Here is a 16,331-nt window from a genome sequence, read left to right on the forward strand (position 1 = left end):
CGCCTGGGTGGTGCGGTCAGTAAGGCATCTGCCTTTGACTCAGGTCATGATCCCGGGGTCCTGTGATGGAGCCCCATAGGGAGTCTACTTCTCCCTCTACCTCCGTGCTCTCTCTCAAATGCATCATAAAAAAACAAAAACAAAAAAACAACCCAAACTAAGGTGTTTTCTGCCAAAATCACTGGCCTTGATACTTTTGTGGCTCTATAACTTTTCCAATCCTTGACTCCAGGGGCCAAAGGGCCAATCCAGGCTCTGTGGGGTGGAGGCTTAAACACCTGTGGGACACCTCTTTATTTATTTTTTAAGATTTTAAGTAATCTCTACACCCAGTGTGGGGCTTAAACTTACAACCCTGAGATCAAGAGTCACATGCTCTGAGCCAGCCAGGCGCCCCTTGGAACACCTTTTTAAGAACACAAAACAAACCCATATAATTATGAAAATGAGCATTTGTTTAGTTTGGGAAAATAAACTGCACATCCCTGGAATCTTGGAAATTGGTTTCCCTCCCTTTTGAGATCTCCGTGGACAAGTGACTTGAAATATCTCCTGATGGCAACCTGGCTTCCTTTCCCCAGGGAGGCTGCCAATTCCAGCCTTTCCAGCCCCATTAGCTTCATTTCATGGTGGACCCTTGCCACTAGGTCTCTGTCCCTCCTCCCCGTTTCTCCTGTCTGGAGACCATCCTCTGGCGATTCTACTGAGCTTCCATGCAGAGCTCTCCCATCTTCAAACTGATGCTGGGTGGTGTGGAGCGCCCCACAAAGCCACAAGACCTCTGTCATCACTTCTTTTGTATGTTCCTGGAACATGAGGGCTTCAATGTCCCCAGCTTTTAACGGGGACTTGGACAGAGCAGTCCTGTGGCCTCCCGGACGGTGCCGGGAGGTCTGCGGGGACTCTGAGTCCTGATTTAAGTGCTATCCCGAGCCCCCCACGTCTGTAACTTATTAAGAGGAAAGTCAGGTGTTAGTTCTGCCTTTGCCTCTGTTTCCTGGGTAATGAAACCATTCCCTTCTCTCGAGTCTAAAGGGCATCCACGAAGCGCTTCCGGGCCCGCCTCGCCCTCCACCGCCCAGGCCCCGGGGGGCGGGGATCAGGAATAAGGTTTCCCCAGCCTGCCCCGCCTGCCCCGCCTCCCAGCTCGGCCCCGCCCCCTCGGCGGGACGCGCCCCTCGCCACACAAAGTCTCGCGAGATCCCGAGGCGAGGGGAGACTTTGGCCTTCTTGCCTTTCCGTAGCTCGGAGGCGCAGCTGCGGAACTGTTTCCGGGTCGCAGCAGGTAAGGCTCCGCGGCGGCGCTAGCGGAACGTAAACCTCTAGGTCACAGTAAGTAGGGAACCGGTGCGAGCCTGAGCGTTTTCCTCTAGGCCCCTGAAGACCCCGGTACGGCCTGGCAGGAGGGCCCGGGATTTCTGGGTCCCCAGCCCTGTGACTCAGTGACCCTTGTCCAGCCTAGTTTCCCCGCCCAGGATTTCGATTCAGTTCAGCGACTTCACCGCAGCGTCTGAGAAATGTGGAAACCGAGGCCAAGCGCCTAGCCCCGAGGCGCCATGTACCAGGCCCCGTGCCCTCCCCCGGGTTCCTCTGGATCAGCACAGACCCCGTCCCTACGCCAGGTCCCCCTCCCTTGGGTCCAAGGCCCAGTCTTCAGCCTCAGCTACATAACCCCTCAGTCACCCACGCCCCGTCTCCCTGGCTGTCCGCAGGCTTGGGCAGCATGGCCGTATTCCGGTCGGGCCTCCTGGTGCTGACGACGCCCCTGGCTTCCCTCGCCCCTCGCCTGGCCCCCATCCTGACCTCGGCGGCCCGGCTGGTGAATCACACGCTCTATGTACACCTGCAGCCGGGCATGAGCCTCGGGGGCCCAGCTCAGCCCCAGTCCAGCGTCGTGCAGGCTACGTTTGAGGTCTTGGATTTCATCACACACCTCTACGCTGGCGCCGACGTCCACAGGCACCTGGACGTCAGAGTCCTGCTGACCAATATCGGAGCCAAGAGCGCCTTTCTCCCTCCCCTGTCCAGCTCAGTCCAGAACCTGGCCCACCCACCGGAAGTGGTGCTGACTGACTTCCAGACCCTGGATGGAAGCCAGTACAACCCGGTCAAGCAACAGCTGGAGCGATATGCCACCAGCTGCTACAGTTGCTGTCCCCAGCTGGCATCGGTGTTGCTGTACCCAGATTATGGGCCTGGAGAGCTGCCCACGGAGCCCCTGGATGTCCTCTTACCCTCCACCATCAGGCCAGCCTCCCCCGTGGCCAGGTCTCCAAAGCAACCAGTGCGTGGCTACCACCGTGGGGCTGTGGGTGGTACCTTTGACCGCCTGCATAATGCCCACAAGGTGTTGCTCAGTGTCGCCTGCGTCCTGGCCCAGGAGCAGCTTGTGGTGGGAGTAGCGGACAAAGACCTGTTGAAGAGTGAGTGAGAGAGACCCTGGAATAGAGCAGGGGAGGAACCCTCAGAACCCCTTAACCTTGCCCCCAGGGTATGACTGAGGAAGAATGGGGCCATCCTTTACTTCCCACCCCTCCCAAATGTCACAGTGCCTGGCACTCAGTTAGTGCTGAGGAAATTATGTTAAATGAGTAAGTGTAGCTTTCTCAGTGTGTGTCTAGTCACCACCCAAATCAGAATTCCCCCACACGTGGAGCCAAGGAGTCTGTACTTTTAAGAAGTTCTTCCAGTGATGAATCCTAAAGATCGAGACCCTGGGACTAAATGGATGAGTGGGTTGTAGGTAGTTGGGCCAGAGACACAGCAAGAGGGGACTCCTGTTTGGGTGGTTTTTGGGATTCTCCACCCAACTCTGATGCTCTCTTGCACTGCTAGCTCCCTGGGCACAGGCCAGCCCTTGCCATGACAACTGTGCTTGCTGGCTGCCCCCTCTTCAAAGCTCCTCTGACACAGAGCACTTCCCAGCTTGGCCCTTTCTTCTGGCCATCGACCCCCCTCTGGAGATTGGATGCTTAGGGACAGTGTTCCCAAATTTGCCTGCACTTTCCCTCCCCAGTAAAAAGATCTCACTGTTCTTTTGGGCTCCTTCCCCAGGCAAATTGCTCCCTGAGCTGCTCCAACCCTACACAGAACGTGTGGAACATCTGAGTGAGTTCCTGGTGGACATCAAGCCCTCCTTGACTTTTGATATCATCCCCCTGCTGGACCCCTATGGGCCCGCTGGCTCTAATCCCTCCTTGGAGTTCCTGGTGGTCAGCGAGGAGACCTATCGTGGGGGGATGGCCGTCAACCGCTTCCGCCTTGAGAATGTAACCCCTGAGGGAGACTGGCAGAGGGCGTGGATGGGGATGGGCAAGGCCACGTGGGGGGTTGTTGATAGTACCACGACCCGAGAGGAGGGAAGAGAGGGCTTAGGGTGGTGAGGAAGATGCAAGAAGGAACTGGTTCCCAGTTTGCCCTTGGACGCAGGCTCTATCTCTGGGGCATGTAGGGGAAGCATACAGGGACAGCTCAGGTGTCACTGTCATTCTGTCCCTCCTTCCCTGTCCTCACCCCTCCTCTTTTACCTAGGACCTGGAGGAGCTTGCCTTGTATCAGATCCAGCTGCTGAAGGACCAAAGCCACCAGGACAATGAAGAAGACAAAGTCAGCTCCTCTAGCTTCCGCCAGCGAATGCTGGGAAACCTGCTTCAGCCTCCATATGTATGCCTGCCTTCCCTCTCTCTCCCCTCTTGGGTGGGCTGGAAGTGCTGGAGAGTAAAGACTGAAGAATTCAGTCCCAAGCATGAGTCTGAAGACCCTAGTAACTGGTTCCTTCTTCTCTACCTCCAGAAGAGGCCAGAGCTCCCCACACAGCTCTACGTGATTGGGCTGACGGGCATCAGTGGCTCTGGGAAGAGCTCAGTAGCCCAGCGGCTTAAGGGCTTGGGTGCGTTTATCATCGACAGTGACCATCTGGGCCATCGGGCCTATGCCCCAGGTGGTCCTGCCTATCAGCCTGTTGTGGAAGCCTTTGGAACAGGTAATACCTAGGGAGGGCTGGAAGTGTCCTAAAGTGAGGAGATGGCCTGGCCTCCTTGCCTAGTCCTGTGTCTCTGTTGTCCAGATATTCTCCATAAAGATGGCATTATCAACAGGAAGGTCCTAGGCAGCCGGGTGTTTGGGAACAAGGTAAACACACTCCTCTCCAGGGGTTTTTCCGCTGCTTCGAGACCCAGAAGTTGGGACCTAGTGGCCGTCTCTGGTCTGCTCCAGAGTGCGACTTTCCACTCATCTGTTCCCAACTACCTCTTCCTTCAGACTGGCTCCATCTCCAAGGGAAGGTAAACTGCCCATTTCCTCTGTTTCCCTCTTCAGAAGCAGCTGAAGATACTCACGGATATTATGTGGCCAGTTATCGCAAAGCTAGCTCGAGAGGAGATGGATCAGGCTATGGCTGAGGGTGAGTGGGAGTGATGATGGGAGCAGCCAAGGGGGATATTAAGCAGATTCTCCTGGGAGCTTCCCGACCCTGAGCCAGACCTTCTGCTTTCCTTTTTTTTTAAAATTTTATTTATTTATTTATTATTTATTTATGATAGTCACACACAGAGAGAGAGAGGCAGAGACACAGGCAGAGGGAGAAGCAGGCTCCATGCAGGGAGCCCGACATGGGACTCGATCCCAGGTCTCCAGGATCGCGCCCTGGGCCAAAGGCAGGCGCCAAACCGCTGCGCCACCCAGGGATCCCGACCTTTTGCTTTCCTTGAGATTAGGCTTCATTGGCTCTCTGGTAGCAAGTGGTGGTGTGCTGCTAGCAGTGATTGGGGTCTCCCCACAGGAAAACACGTGTGCGTGATTGACGCTGCTATGCTGCTTGAAGCTGGCTGGCAGAACATGGTGCATGAGGTGTGGACCGTTGTCATTCCTGAGACTGAGGTATCTGGACCCCACCTCCCGCCACATCCCCACTGCAGACCCTCAGCCTGCTCCAAGCTGGGGGGCTGAAATAGGCCTTGTCTGTGTCAAGGCTATACGACGCATTGTGGAAAGGGATGGCCTGAGTGAGGCTGCAGCTCAGAGTCGGTTGCAGAGCCAGATGAGTGGGCAGCAGCTTGTGGACCAGAGCCACGTGGTGCTGAGCACTTTATGGGAACCACATGTCACCCAGCGCCAGGTGGGTGCCAAGGGAAGGGCTGGGTTGTGGGGAGGAAGTCTCCAGTGGGTGCCTGCCTGACCTTGTCTTCTCCTTCTCCAAACATTCCGATGGCTCACAGGTGGAGAAAGCCTGGACTCTCCTGCAGAAGCGCATCCCCCAGACGCCGTAAGGTCCATGGCTGACATCAAGTTCTCTGTGGGGCCAAAGTGGCCCCTGGAGCTGCCAAGAGATTCAGCGGTGAGGAGGAATGGGCGCTACAGTGCTCCTCCTAGCTTGGGCCTAGAGGGCTGAGCCAAACCGAGGAGGGCAGGGCAGGACCTGATGGAGACGCAAAGCCTACCCGGCTTGCTGGGGTTTGGCCATCACTGTGGATGTGGCTCATGGGGGAGCAGGCCCCTCTGGCACTGGTGCCTACTCTCTTGCCCACCGTGTCTGTTGTACCTGCGGCCAGGGCAAACACTGAACTTGTAACAGAATTAAAGGTGAATGTTGCCAGGTGCCGCGTGTATGGTGTCTGCCTCTGCCCCGAGGTCTCTGAGGCGGCGGTTAAGAGCACGGCTTTCGAAGCTAGCCAGATCGAGGTCAGCCTGGGCCCTTTCACTGACTGCTTTGGGAGAAGCTACAGACCTTCAGGTTCCCCGGTTTTCCTATCTGTAAAGTAGCTTGGCCAACAGGCTCTCTGAAAGCGTTTCTCCCGCTGGTCTCCTGCCAGACGCCTGGCTGCTTGTCGGAGGACCGGCCTTCGCTAAGCTAGGTGGGGCCTCTGCCCTCATGGAGCCGGCAGCCCAGTGGGGTCGGCCCAGGTGGCCCGGCCGCCGCCAGGGCCCGCACAGCGCGTGCACGCAACTATCGGCGACACTGGATGAGTCTTTTGAGGGGACCGCATTTTACAGAATGTGCCTCACGTTGCGGCAGGAGGGACGCCGACCCCGACGGAGCGCAGGGACAAACTCCGTGTCCGCTCCGGGGCCAGCGTCCCCTGCCCGGTGTACGAGTCTCTGGGCCGCGCATGCGCGGCCCTCGCCCCGCCCTCCGCCTCTCGTCCCGGGTTGGTGGGTTCGGGTCACATGGGTGCGCCTCGCCTCTTCCTCGCGGCAGGGGGCTCGCCCGCGGGCTGGTTTCCGGTTCGGTGGGTCGGAGATGACGGAGCCGGGCGCCTCTCCGGACGACCCCTGGGTCAAGGCAAGCCCCGCGGGCGCGCACGCCGGCGAGGGGAGGGCGGGTCGGGCTCGTGCACGTGGGGGGGCCGGAAGACGAGGGGATTCCTTGCAGTCCCCAAAGGTGCCCCCGCCCTTCGGGCCCCGGGGCTGCAGAGAAGACAGCTCTCACCCCGCGCGTGCCAAGGTGGGGAGACAAGTGACGCGTGTGTGCACGAGTGTGAGGGGACGGGGTTTGGGGGCTGGGAGGTGCTGGAGCGGGGTGGGGGCGGACGGGATCCTGCGGAGGGGCGCGCTCCCAAGGCCTATCGGCTGTTGGCTCGCGGGGCAGTCTTGCAACTGCCTGTGCACCCCAGAGGTCTGTGTGTGTGTGTGTCTGTGTGGACACGTGTGGACGCACGCGCGCATCCTGCAATTGCCTGCTCACCCTGTGGGGGTGGGGCGGGTCTGGGTAGGGGTGTGTGTGTGCGCGCGCACGCAGGGAAAGAAGGCGCGGTCTCAGGCCGGGGTCTGATGAGCGTCTCCTTTGCTTGGTGACGCAGGTGGAATATGCCTACAGCGATAACAGCCTGGACCCCGGTGAGTGTCTCCTCCACCGTCTCCAGCTCCCTGATGACACTCCCGCCACAGCCCTATAGATTCCCCTGCTCTTGCCAGCCACACCTGAGCACAGTCCACTGTCCTCGAGGCGAGTTCCTGCCCTGAGACAGTGAGGGAGGAGGAGCCCTTGGCAGGACAGGGGCAGGAAGCATAAGGGGACACCTAGTTCCCTCTGCTCTGAAGCGGGGAAGTGATGACAATAGTGACAGCTAGCCACCCTCACCCTCATTGTACCCAGATGCCATCTTGTGAACCAGTGGTATCATTGCAGGCCCACGGAGCAGTGTGAACACCAGGGACAGGAGCATTGCAGCATGGCACAACAGGAAGTGGTGACCCAGTATGGGTGGTTTTGGGGTTGAAAGGTAGAGGTCAGCGTTTAAGGATCCGGAAGCCATTGTACCCACAGGTGTCTAAGGGTGTAATGGTGTTCCTCTGCCCTACTCCTTAGTGATCGGGACCTCTCTTTTCCAGGGCTTTTTGTAGAAAATACCCGAAAGGGGAGTGTAGTGTCCAGAGCTAATAGCATCGGTTCCACCAGTGCCTCTTCCGTCCCTAATACAGGTAGGCAGCCACATGCCCCTACCTGGGGGACCCCAGATATACCATCATTTTAGTATATTTCCTAGACAGGAAGCTGCAGTCATCCACATGGGGGTGCTGGAGGCCTAGTGTTAGACATAGGGTCTTCCTGTCTTTTACCTCATTTAGGACCTTAGGTTCTTCTATCCATTTGCTGTCTCTGGGCACCGGTTTTTTCTTCCCTGCTGGGCCCCACTGGGCCTCAAAGTAACCTCTTCTGCCCCCAACTTTGAGCGTAGATGACGAGGACAGTGATTACCACCAGGAGTCCTACAAGGAGTCCTACAAGGACCGGCGGCGGCGAGCACATACTCAGGCTGAGCAGAAGAGGAGGGACGCCATCAAGGTGACTGGGAAGCCTATGGCTCCACCAGCGCAGGAGGGCCCTGCAGGCTTCAGGTTCCCTCTGCCCCGACGTCATCAGACAGCCCCAAGCATCTGGGGGGCGGGTAGCTGATCTAGTCCCTTGACATGACCACCACCCTCCTTCCAGCACCCCAGCCCCTTTGTGAGCATGGAGTTCAGTTCGCAGGAAGAAAGCTTTGTGCCCATTTGCCTTAATTCCTCAGAGTTAAGGAAGCCTTGTCTCCCCTCCTGTCTCCACAGAGAGGCTATGATGACCTTCAGACCATCGTCCCCACCTGTCAGCAGCAGGACTTCTCCATTGGCTCCCAAAAGCTCAGCAAAGCCATTGTCCTACAGAAGAGTATGGCCAGGGAGTGCACTTGGGAGTGGTTGGGGCCAGTGGGGCTGTGCAAAGGCCAGAGCCTTGTACCCACTCTTGGGCCTGGCCCCGGTGGGGTGGTGGTTATGAGAGAGTTGGAGCATGGGGGGAGGTGGGGAAATAAAGGACAAAGTCTTGTCCTTCCGGTTGACACTTGTGTGTCCACCCCAGCCATTGACTACATCCAGTTTTTGCACAAGGAGAAGAAAAAGCAGGAGGAGGAGGTTTCCATGCTACGCAAGGATGTCACGGCCCTAAAGATCATGAAAGTGTAAGGGGGCTGCTGAGCTGGGGGAGCCAGGGCTTCTGAGGGGACCCAGGCTGACTTCAGTTCATACCTTCCTCTCGTTCAGAGGCCACATCAGATAATACAGGACAGATAATACTCTCTCTTAGGTGGCCACTTAAGGCGGGACTCTGTACCCCAGCCGTCCCTGACACACAGCAGATCCTCCAAGTGCCTGTGGGATTCATTCACGGAGGGCAGGGTGGAGAGAGGTCACCAATTCTGTCCCTGCAGCAGTATCTAGCTGGGGCTGGATACAACCCCGTGGCTCTCCGGGAGCCTCTTCCTGGGGGAGGACCTGGAGTACCTGAGCCCTGTTCTGCTTGCTTTCAGGAACTACGAGCAGATTGTGAAGGCACACCAGGACAACCCCCACGAGGGGGAAGACCAGGTCTCTGACCAGGTCAAGTTCAACGTGTTTCAAGGCATCATGGACTCCCTGTTCCAGTCCTTCAATGCCTCCATCTCCGTGGCCAGCTTCCAGGAGCTGTCAGCTTGTGTCTTCAGCTGGATCGAGGAGCACTGTAAGCCTCAGGTACGGGCTAGCAGGGGTCGTGGGGTGGGGGTCTTCTACCCTCCTCCAGGCACAGTGGCCCAGGTCATGATTTGTTCAGCAGGAAGGCATCAGCTTTTAGGTTTCTTGGGGGTGTTTCCCTTTTTTGCATCCTGGCCCAGGCTTTCCTGTTAAGGTGGTTTTTTTTTTTTGTTTTTTGTCTTTTTTTAAGATTTTATTTTTTCCTGAGAGACAGAGAAAGGCAGAGACACAGGCAGAGGGAGAAGCAGGCTCCATGCAGGGAGCCCAATGCGGGACTCGATCCGGGGACTCCAGGATCATGTCCTGAGCTGAAGGCAGACGCTCAACCGCTAAGCCCCCCAGGTGTCCCTCCCGTTAAGGTTTTGTTTGGCGAGACTAAGCTGGCCCCTACTCCCGCAAGCCTGGCTCTGGCCTTTCTCAGCCCACGTTATGGCTGCCAAGTGCACAGGCCCTCATCTTGGCAGCAGACTCACTTGGCTTGTTTGGAAAGATTCCTGGCTGCCACCCCAAGGCCCACTGAAATAGTTTGCCTTGGGGTCTGTCAATTATCTGTAATGGGGCAGTGTGTTCATGCTGTTGCACTGAGTCTTCTGCTTCTGAGGCCTGGTTGCCTTCTCTGAGGCTTGACTTGCATCTGAGAGTCTTAACTTTTTTGTTTCCTGAGATTTTCTGGAAACAACTTAAGCATACTGCAACAATCAGCGAATTTCGCACTGAACACTCATGTGCCCACCACTTAAATGCTGCCATTCCCATTTCTATTTGCTTTTCCCCATAGCTATCCATGCCTCCATCCCTTTCCCCCTGCTGTCACAGGACATTTCAAAGTAAACTGTAGACAGCAGTGCGGCCCAGGGTTTTTTTTTCTGGCACACCTTGTCTAGGCATAGGTCACTTAGCTGGTGCTCTGTCCTCACCTGAGCATCACATGTCTCCCTCTGCTGCCCCACCAGACCCTGCGGGAGATCGTGATTGGTGTTCTGCACCAGCTGAAGAACCAGCTGTACTGACCTGGCTCCTAGAACCTGCAGAAGAGCCAACAAGAGGCCTGAGTCTCCTACTTGGCCACAGAGCTACCGGGCTTATGAGATTGGACTGTGATACTGCACACTGGTCCACTGGTTCTCAGTGTTTGGTTCCCCAGCACCCCCTCATCTTCAGCGGGGCTAGGGTATTTGTTTTATGAAAACTTTAATTTATTATATTGACCACAAAACTCAAGCCTGGTATCTTTCCCTCTCTCCATAAGAGTCCTTAGGATGGGGGATCTGCTCTGGGGACCCTCCAAGAGCTCCTGGCCTCTCCCCTTCTAAGCCTCAGATTTTTGCTCCTATCTATACATATCTGGAAGCTACTATTTGCATTTGGTTTGGTCTCTTGGCCCACATTTAGCTATTTTGGCAGTAGTTGGACAGGAAGAAAGGAGCACAAGGAAATATTCCCACACTTATGAAGTGTGACAGCTGCCTGGTTGGCCCAAGGTGGGACCAGGGCTCTTCTGGCTGGCTCCAGGCAGGGCTGCCGGGATCCTGCCCTCACCTGCTACTCCATCGCCTCTCCTTCCTCCCCTGCTGTGGGTACTAGAGGGACGTGCCCTCCCTGCGTGCCCCTGCTCCTTCTACCCCCATAGGCAAACTCTGAGCACAGCACAGAGAAGTCAAGTGTAACAGCACTACGTATTACAAGGGATTTTTTTGTTTTTTATTTTCTAAACACCAACAGTGCAATTTTATTAAAGTTACAATTTTGGAAAATGAACTGGGCCTCAAAACCATTCCCGGCCTTCCTGTCAAGTATATCTGGGTCTGTGCCATCTCCGTGCTGCCTGTATTTCTCCCAGGACTTGGGGCTGGGTTGTGAAGGGTTAGAGACATTATTTAAAGGCCTCCTTGGGTACAGAGCCTGGGGAAGTCTTGTCGAAGGCCTTGGGCTCCGTGTACACTGGCCCCTCTCTACCCTGTAGCCTTCCTCAGGGTTGTTATCTGGGAAGTTCGGTTATCCAGGAAATTAAGTATTTTTATATCAAATTATAACAGATATTGCCAATGCTTTCCTTTAGCGTTGTTCCAAGTTTGAGCACTAAGTTCAAGCAACTGGAATGTGGACGATAAAACGAGTGTGACCGTCCGTCTGTTGTGGGCTCGCTCACTCCCTGGGCCCGATACTCTGCTCAAGTCCCTGTCCCAGCTGCTTTGCCCAAAGGCAGAAGGCAGCAGGAACAAAACAGAGAGCCGACCTGAAGGAGGCAGCCAGTCCAGGACATTTCTTTCCATCCCCCTGTCTTCCCAGAGGACCCCTCAAGGGTCTGGGAGCTTCACGTTGTAATCTTCATCTGTCTCTATCCCAACTTCCTCCTGGGGCAGGGAGACAAGTGAATAAGCCCTCCTTGGAGAGCACCCAGGGGAGCAAGGACAGGAGGGAGAACCACTTACAAAGAACTGCTTCTTGCTCTTGGGGTAGCCTTCCAGAATTGCATCAGATAGCTCTGTTGCCTGACAAGAAACAAAACCACCCCTTTTTAGGTGGGAGCACCACCTGGCAGGTCCATGCTGTTGGGCTGCAGTTTCTCTGGTGGCTGTAATACTTACCATCCTCTTCCGCTTTCTCCATTCCTTGCAGTACTTCTGCCTCTCTCTGTACACCTGCACAGGGAAACAGCTGCCTCTAGCCCCCCTCAGCCCACAGCAACTGCTGGGGGCAAGGTGTCTCCTCACTCCTTCCCGACTCCCCGCTTCTAACCTCCCTCCCAACTCACCTGTTCTTTCTCCTCTGGAGTCACGTGGTTGGAGGCTGCTTTGATGTTCTTCAGTCTCTCTCTGTAGGCAGCACATTCCTTCTTCAACTCCTGGATCTCCTTCTGCATCTCCGGTGTGGTCAGGGCACTAGTTAGCTCCTTCAGCTCTGAAACCATATCTCTCTGGGGTCACCGCCTACCCCAGAGGATGGGACTTTGTCTTTCACAGTGGGCGCCCCCTGCAGTAGGAGACTGGTCCCCTATCTCGTTCTAGGTTCTATACACAGGGTCCAGAATAAGTTCCATATTCTGGAAATGTTCAGTAGAGATTATAGCTTATCAAATTACTGGTTTATTCTAGTTTTCTTTCCTTTTCCATCTAGAAGCAGTGGTAAAGTGAGGCTGAACAATCCATTCCCTGTAGCCAGTTAAAGAAGTGGGCACAGAGGGAGTGTGGGCACGGGATGCTGATAATGTTAGGGAGAGCAAATGCATGTCTTGCCCATTTATATTCAAAAGCCATTAGCCGTTCTAGATTTAATAGAATACCCAGGGCAGCCCAGCAGAGAGACAGATTCACTGTTGCAAGACAACACTGCAGTCAGCAAACCACCTAGTAATTCCAGACCTCCAGACTGACCCTGACCCTAGGGGCACCTTTGGGGGCTGCCCGGTCCTACCAGCCTCCATGTGGCGGCAGCTCTGCTGTAAGCTCTGCACCTTAGCGGTCAGGGCCACAATTTTGGCATCCAAGCCCTGGAGGTCAGCGTCGCTCACAGTGGCAAACTGGTCCTGCCAGAGATGAGAGGAAAAACAGAAGGGGACTGATGTGAGGCACAAGGAGGAGGCGGGCGGGGGGTGTGGGGCAGCATCACATGCATGCAAGACTGTGGGGCTCCCCAACCCTCCAGAGGGCCTGGGAGAACAGTGGGAGGGTCCTTGTGAGAAACCATTCAGTTTAGTACTGACTCCAATGAACAAGGTATAAACAGAAAGTTAAGACCTGATGCTTTTCTTCAAGGGGTTTCTAGGCTGGCAGGATGCTGAACAGAGCAGAGATCGCACTTTAGTGGTAAAAGCACTCACTGGGCTAAAGGAGTAAAAGGACAGTCTTCCCTAGGTAGTGATACCTAAACTACACACATTCCACAACAGGAAGAACCAGGACAGGTAAAGGGGTGGGGGTGGGGGTACTATTCAAGGGACTCCAGTATGAGTCTGAGGAGCCCGTCCCATGAGAGAATAGCTGCTACCAAGGACAGTGGTGGGCTGGCTGGTGGTGACGGGGAGCTGGTGAGGGGGAATAGGAATGCCAGCCTGGGCAGTGTGGCCTCTACATTAAGGTGAGGCAGACCTTTAGAGCAGCAGACAGCAAACTATATAGTCTGTCTGCGTGCCAAATCCTGCCAGAGACAGGGTTTTGAAAACAAAAAATTTTTGGAGCATAGCCATGCTCACTCTACGTACTGTCTGGGGGCTGCTTTTGCTCTATAGTGGCGGGAGTGATCAGGACAATTGCAAAGCTGAGACAAGAGACCATCGGGCCTGCAAAGCACAAAAAGATCAACGGTCTGGTCCTTTATAGAATAAAATCTGCACAATTCTCCCTTAGGGAATCTTCATTAGAGTAGTAACACAATGAAACCTATTTTAGCAAAATTAGCCTTGATGGTGGTTTGGTTCAGTTAAACTAGTATTCAGTGTCTACTGGGTGTTAGATACTGGGGTGAGGGTGCCTGGGTGGCTTAGTGGTTGAGTGTCTGCCTTTGTTCCCAGAGTCCCGGGATCGAGTCCCACATTGGGCTCCCTGCATGGAGCCTGCTTCTCCCTCTGCCTGTGTCTCTGCCTCTCTCTGTCTCTCATGAATAAATAAAATCATTAAAGAAAATAAAGACAACTGAAGATACCTTTTTAAAAAAATAGATACTGGGGTGAGAGGGTGCTGCACAAAGGAATATGAGTGAGAAGTGGGGTCTTCCCTAGAAGAGCTGCAGTCAAGACAACCACAATACAGCAGCCCTCAAAGAGGTAAGCGCTTGGAGAAGAGGCGATTAGAGAATTCAGAGAAGGTCTCTGGAGGTGATGTCTGAGGGAAATCCTGAAGGATGAGTAGGAGCTGAACAAAGAGGCAGAAGAGGAAGAAGGGTCTTTAACGCAGGCAGAGGAAGGGCACAGGAGTACAACACATCTAAATGGTCTAGTACTGGCGAATGGACATAGACGGGACAGGTGAGGCAGGCGGAAGCCTGGGACCGAGTCCCCAAGTACCTGTCCCTTGTTCTAGGGAGCGCTAGAGTTTCAAGTAGGAGAATGGCACCAGATCTGCACTTACACAGACCTTTCTGGCTGCGGTGTTTAAGGTGATTGAGGAGGCCAGCAGATGTTGGGGAGGGGTATCACCAGAGATGAGGAGGACCTGGGCTTGAGCAGCAAGGACAGGTGGAAAGGAGAGGGTGGACACAGGAAGGGGGGGAACCAACTGGACCTGATGGCTGATGAGGATCTGAGGTCAGAGTGACTCCCCAGTCTTTGGGTTGGGGCAAGAGTGACTCCGCGGAGGGAGAAGCAGGTAAGGGAAGCCCATTTAGGGGAGGTAAAGCATTCTGTATTCATGGTATTGACTTAGAAAGGCCTGGAAGGCGTCCAGGTGGTGGTCTGGCCCAGAGATACAAAATTAGCATTACCTGTGTTGGGAGTGAGGGGTGGGGACAGAAGGCCAATCATCTGGCAGATGGCAGATCTAATCTAGAGGACCAGGGAAAAAGTCACTTCCAAGCGGGAATGGATCTTGGCAGCAATCCAGCATCTGTCATCTATCATATCCCAATCTGGAAGTCTCATCACATCTGGATCACAGCGAAGGGAGTACCCACTTTGATTTAAAGGGTACCTGGGGCCCTTTTCATGGCGCGAGTCAGTGACTTCCGTGAGGTGCCTCAAACTCTCCCAGAGAGAGTTCATTCTAGAGAAGGCCATTGACCTCATGTCGGGGTCTGACACGGGCACAGGTTTCCCTCACCTGGTCCGCAAAATAGATCTTCTGCTTGCCGTACATCTTCTCTTTGATTTTGCCTTGTTGGGCCAGCTGCTCCAGCGCCTTCACCACCGCCTGGCAGAGGGGAGGGGCCGGGCCATCAGAGGAAAGACTTGCGGGCCGGCGCAGCGGGGGGCATCTCAGCCCGAGACCAGGGAGCGCCAGACACGCTTTAGGTAGGAAGCCCGAAGCTGAAATGGCAGCCTCGAGGGGGCAGCACCCCAGGCGGGTTCGAGGGACCCCAAGGGGAGGACTCCCAGGGGACGCTCCTCACCGCCTTGCCCAGGCCGTGTTCCCGCTGCAAGTTCCCGAACACGTCCTGCGCGCTGTAGGGCCGGTTCTGCTCCTGCAGGTACCTCAGGAGGATCCCGGGGGCTACGAGGAGACGGGCCAGGGGCGGGGCTCACTCAGCCGACCCCTCGCCCGCCCCCCCGCCCGGGCCTTCCCCGCGCCCACGGTCCCGTTTACCTCCCGCCGCAGCCTCTGCCCGGCCTTTACTCATGGCCTTTTCCCGCCGCCAACTCGGAAAGCCGGACGTTGCCGTTGCTCGGGGCAACAGCTGCTTCCGGCGCCGAGGGGCTGCGGGCGGAAGGGGAAGTCTTCGCGAAGCACAAAGCGACCTTTCTCGGGATCCGTAGTTCAGTTCGGAGCCGAGCGCCCACCGCGAGGTTTGGGGGCGGGGGCGGGGGCGGGGAGTCTCCCTCTCTCCCTCCCGCTCGGGGCGCAGGCCGTAGTAAATCACTCCTTGAAATTCCGAAACCCACTTCCAGCGGCGGCTGAGCTCTCGTGACCGTGAGCTGGGTCGGGGTTCCAAGGAAGCTTAGGACCCAGCTCCCGCTGGACTAGCGACTTGCCTAAGGTCACAGGGTCAGTTACCCACAGGGACGAGTCCTGTCCCACGGCCCAATGCTCTTTTCGCCGGTCAGTCTCATATTCGTAAGACAGGAACAAGAAGTACTAGTAGGGTGTTTGGGGGGGACCCGAGAAGCCTTAAGCCCTCAAAGGAGCTTTGTTTATTTTTATTTGCCGGTTACCGAGCCTCGCACATAGGGGGCGCTCAACATGTGCTGCGGTTTGGACGCCAAGGAAAGGCAGGGTTGGGAGGGGGCTACTGTTAAGCCGCAAAACTTGTAGAAAAGTTTCCTGTTGGCCAAGTCAATCTTATGGCAACACCTGGCAGGTGTTTTCCACTCCTGCCCACAGTGGCCAATGGGACAAAGCCTGAAATAAGTGTTTCTAGTTTCTGAGGTCAGCTGAAGGCCAAAGAGCAGCTGTTCCTGCAGCTCAATCCAGAGGAGCATGGTGCTACTTTTTAAAGCCTTCTGTTACCTAAAGTCTCATTAGCCTTTGAAGCACGTACGTGTCTTCACACGGCTAGGGAACAGTATCAAGAATTAAAAATCATGGGACTGCAGGCTAGATGCCAGCCACGAGAGTCAGTTATGCTTTCTGGGCTCTCCTGGGGAGGGCAGGGGAGGGGGCCTCATCCCATGGTGATTGTTCTGACCATCACAAAAGTCACAAATGGGGACAGGCAGGTGGGTCCCTCACACCTGGGCTTCCTTTTCTGAGGCTGTCACC

General features: G+C 55.5%; 3 protein-coding genes across 7 annotated transcripts; 2 read left to right on the forward strand and 1 right to left on the reverse strand.

The window, feature by feature from the left end:
- The first annotated feature begins 942 nt into the window (after positions 1-942).
- Positions 943-5,596, forward strand: COASY (Coenzyme A synthase). 2 transcript variants are annotated; one of them, XM_041724260.1, is made up of 10 exons: positions 943-1,285; positions 1,713-2,423; positions 3,055-3,269; positions 3,532-3,663; positions 3,793-3,982; positions 4,067-4,131; positions 4,318-4,402; positions 4,781-4,878; positions 4,970-5,116; positions 5,217-5,596. In XM_041724260.1, the coding sequence occupies exons 2-10, from the start codon at positions 1,724-1,726 to the stop codon at positions 5,265-5,267; spliced, it is 1,683 nt and encodes a 560-aa protein (XP_041580194.1). In that variant the 5' UTR covers positions 943-1,285; positions 1,713-1,723; the 3' UTR covers positions 5,268-5,596. The 2 variants fall into 2 exon arrangements, with proteins under 2 accessions (XP_041580194.1, XP_041580195.1); XM_041724261.1 differs by having other exon boundaries at positions 1,279-1,332.
- A 122-nt stretch (positions 5,597-5,718) lies between these two features.
- MLX (MAX dimerization protein MLX) lies at positions 5,719-10,740 on the forward strand. Of its 3 annotated transcripts, none has more exons than XM_041724264.1 (8): positions 5,719-6,442; positions 6,798-6,834; positions 7,330-7,419; positions 7,677-7,783; positions 8,044-8,143; positions 8,333-8,432; positions 8,781-8,982; positions 9,936-10,740. In XM_041724264.1, exons 1-8 carry the CDS (start codon positions 5,870-5,872, stop codon positions 9,990-9,992), a joined length of 1,266 nt encoding a protein of 421 aa, XP_041580198.1. In that variant the 5' UTR covers positions 5,719-5,869; the 3' UTR covers positions 9,993-10,740. The 3 variants fall into 3 exon arrangements, with proteins under 3 accessions (XP_041580198.1, XP_041580199.1, XP_041580200.1); XM_041724265.1 differs by having other exon boundaries at positions 5,719-6,280; XM_041724266.1 differs by lacking the exon at positions 7,330-7,419 and having other exon boundaries at positions 5,719-6,280.
- Positions 10,741-10,882: 142 nt separating this feature from the next.
- Positions 10,883-16,250, reverse strand: LOC121472817 (PSMC3 interacting protein). 2 transcript variants are annotated; one of them, XM_041724268.1, is made up of 8 exons: positions 15,219-16,250; positions 15,025-15,125; positions 14,736-14,825; positions 12,397-12,508; positions 11,738-11,883; positions 11,571-11,624; positions 11,415-11,474; positions 10,883-11,336 (listed from the first exon to the last, which is right to left on the reverse strand). In XM_041724268.1, the coding sequence occupies exons 1-8, from the start codon at positions 15,250-15,252 to the stop codon at positions 11,280-11,282; spliced, it is 654 nt and encodes a 217-aa protein (XP_041580202.1). In that variant the 5' UTR covers positions 15,253-16,250; the 3' UTR covers positions 10,883-11,279. The 2 variants fall into 2 exon arrangements, with proteins under 2 accessions (XP_041580202.1, XP_041580201.1); XM_041724267.1 differs by having other exon boundaries at positions 11,415-11,624.
- Between the last annotated feature and the right edge of the window lie 81 nt (positions 16,251-16,331).

Source organism: Vulpes lagopus, chromosome 12 (assembly GCF_018345385.1).
Source record: "Vulpes lagopus strain Blue_001 chromosome 12, ASM1834538v1, whole genome shotgun sequence".
In the NCBI taxonomy this organism is placed as follows: domain Eukaryota; kingdom Metazoa; phylum Chordata; class Mammalia; order Carnivora; family Canidae; genus Vulpes; species Vulpes lagopus.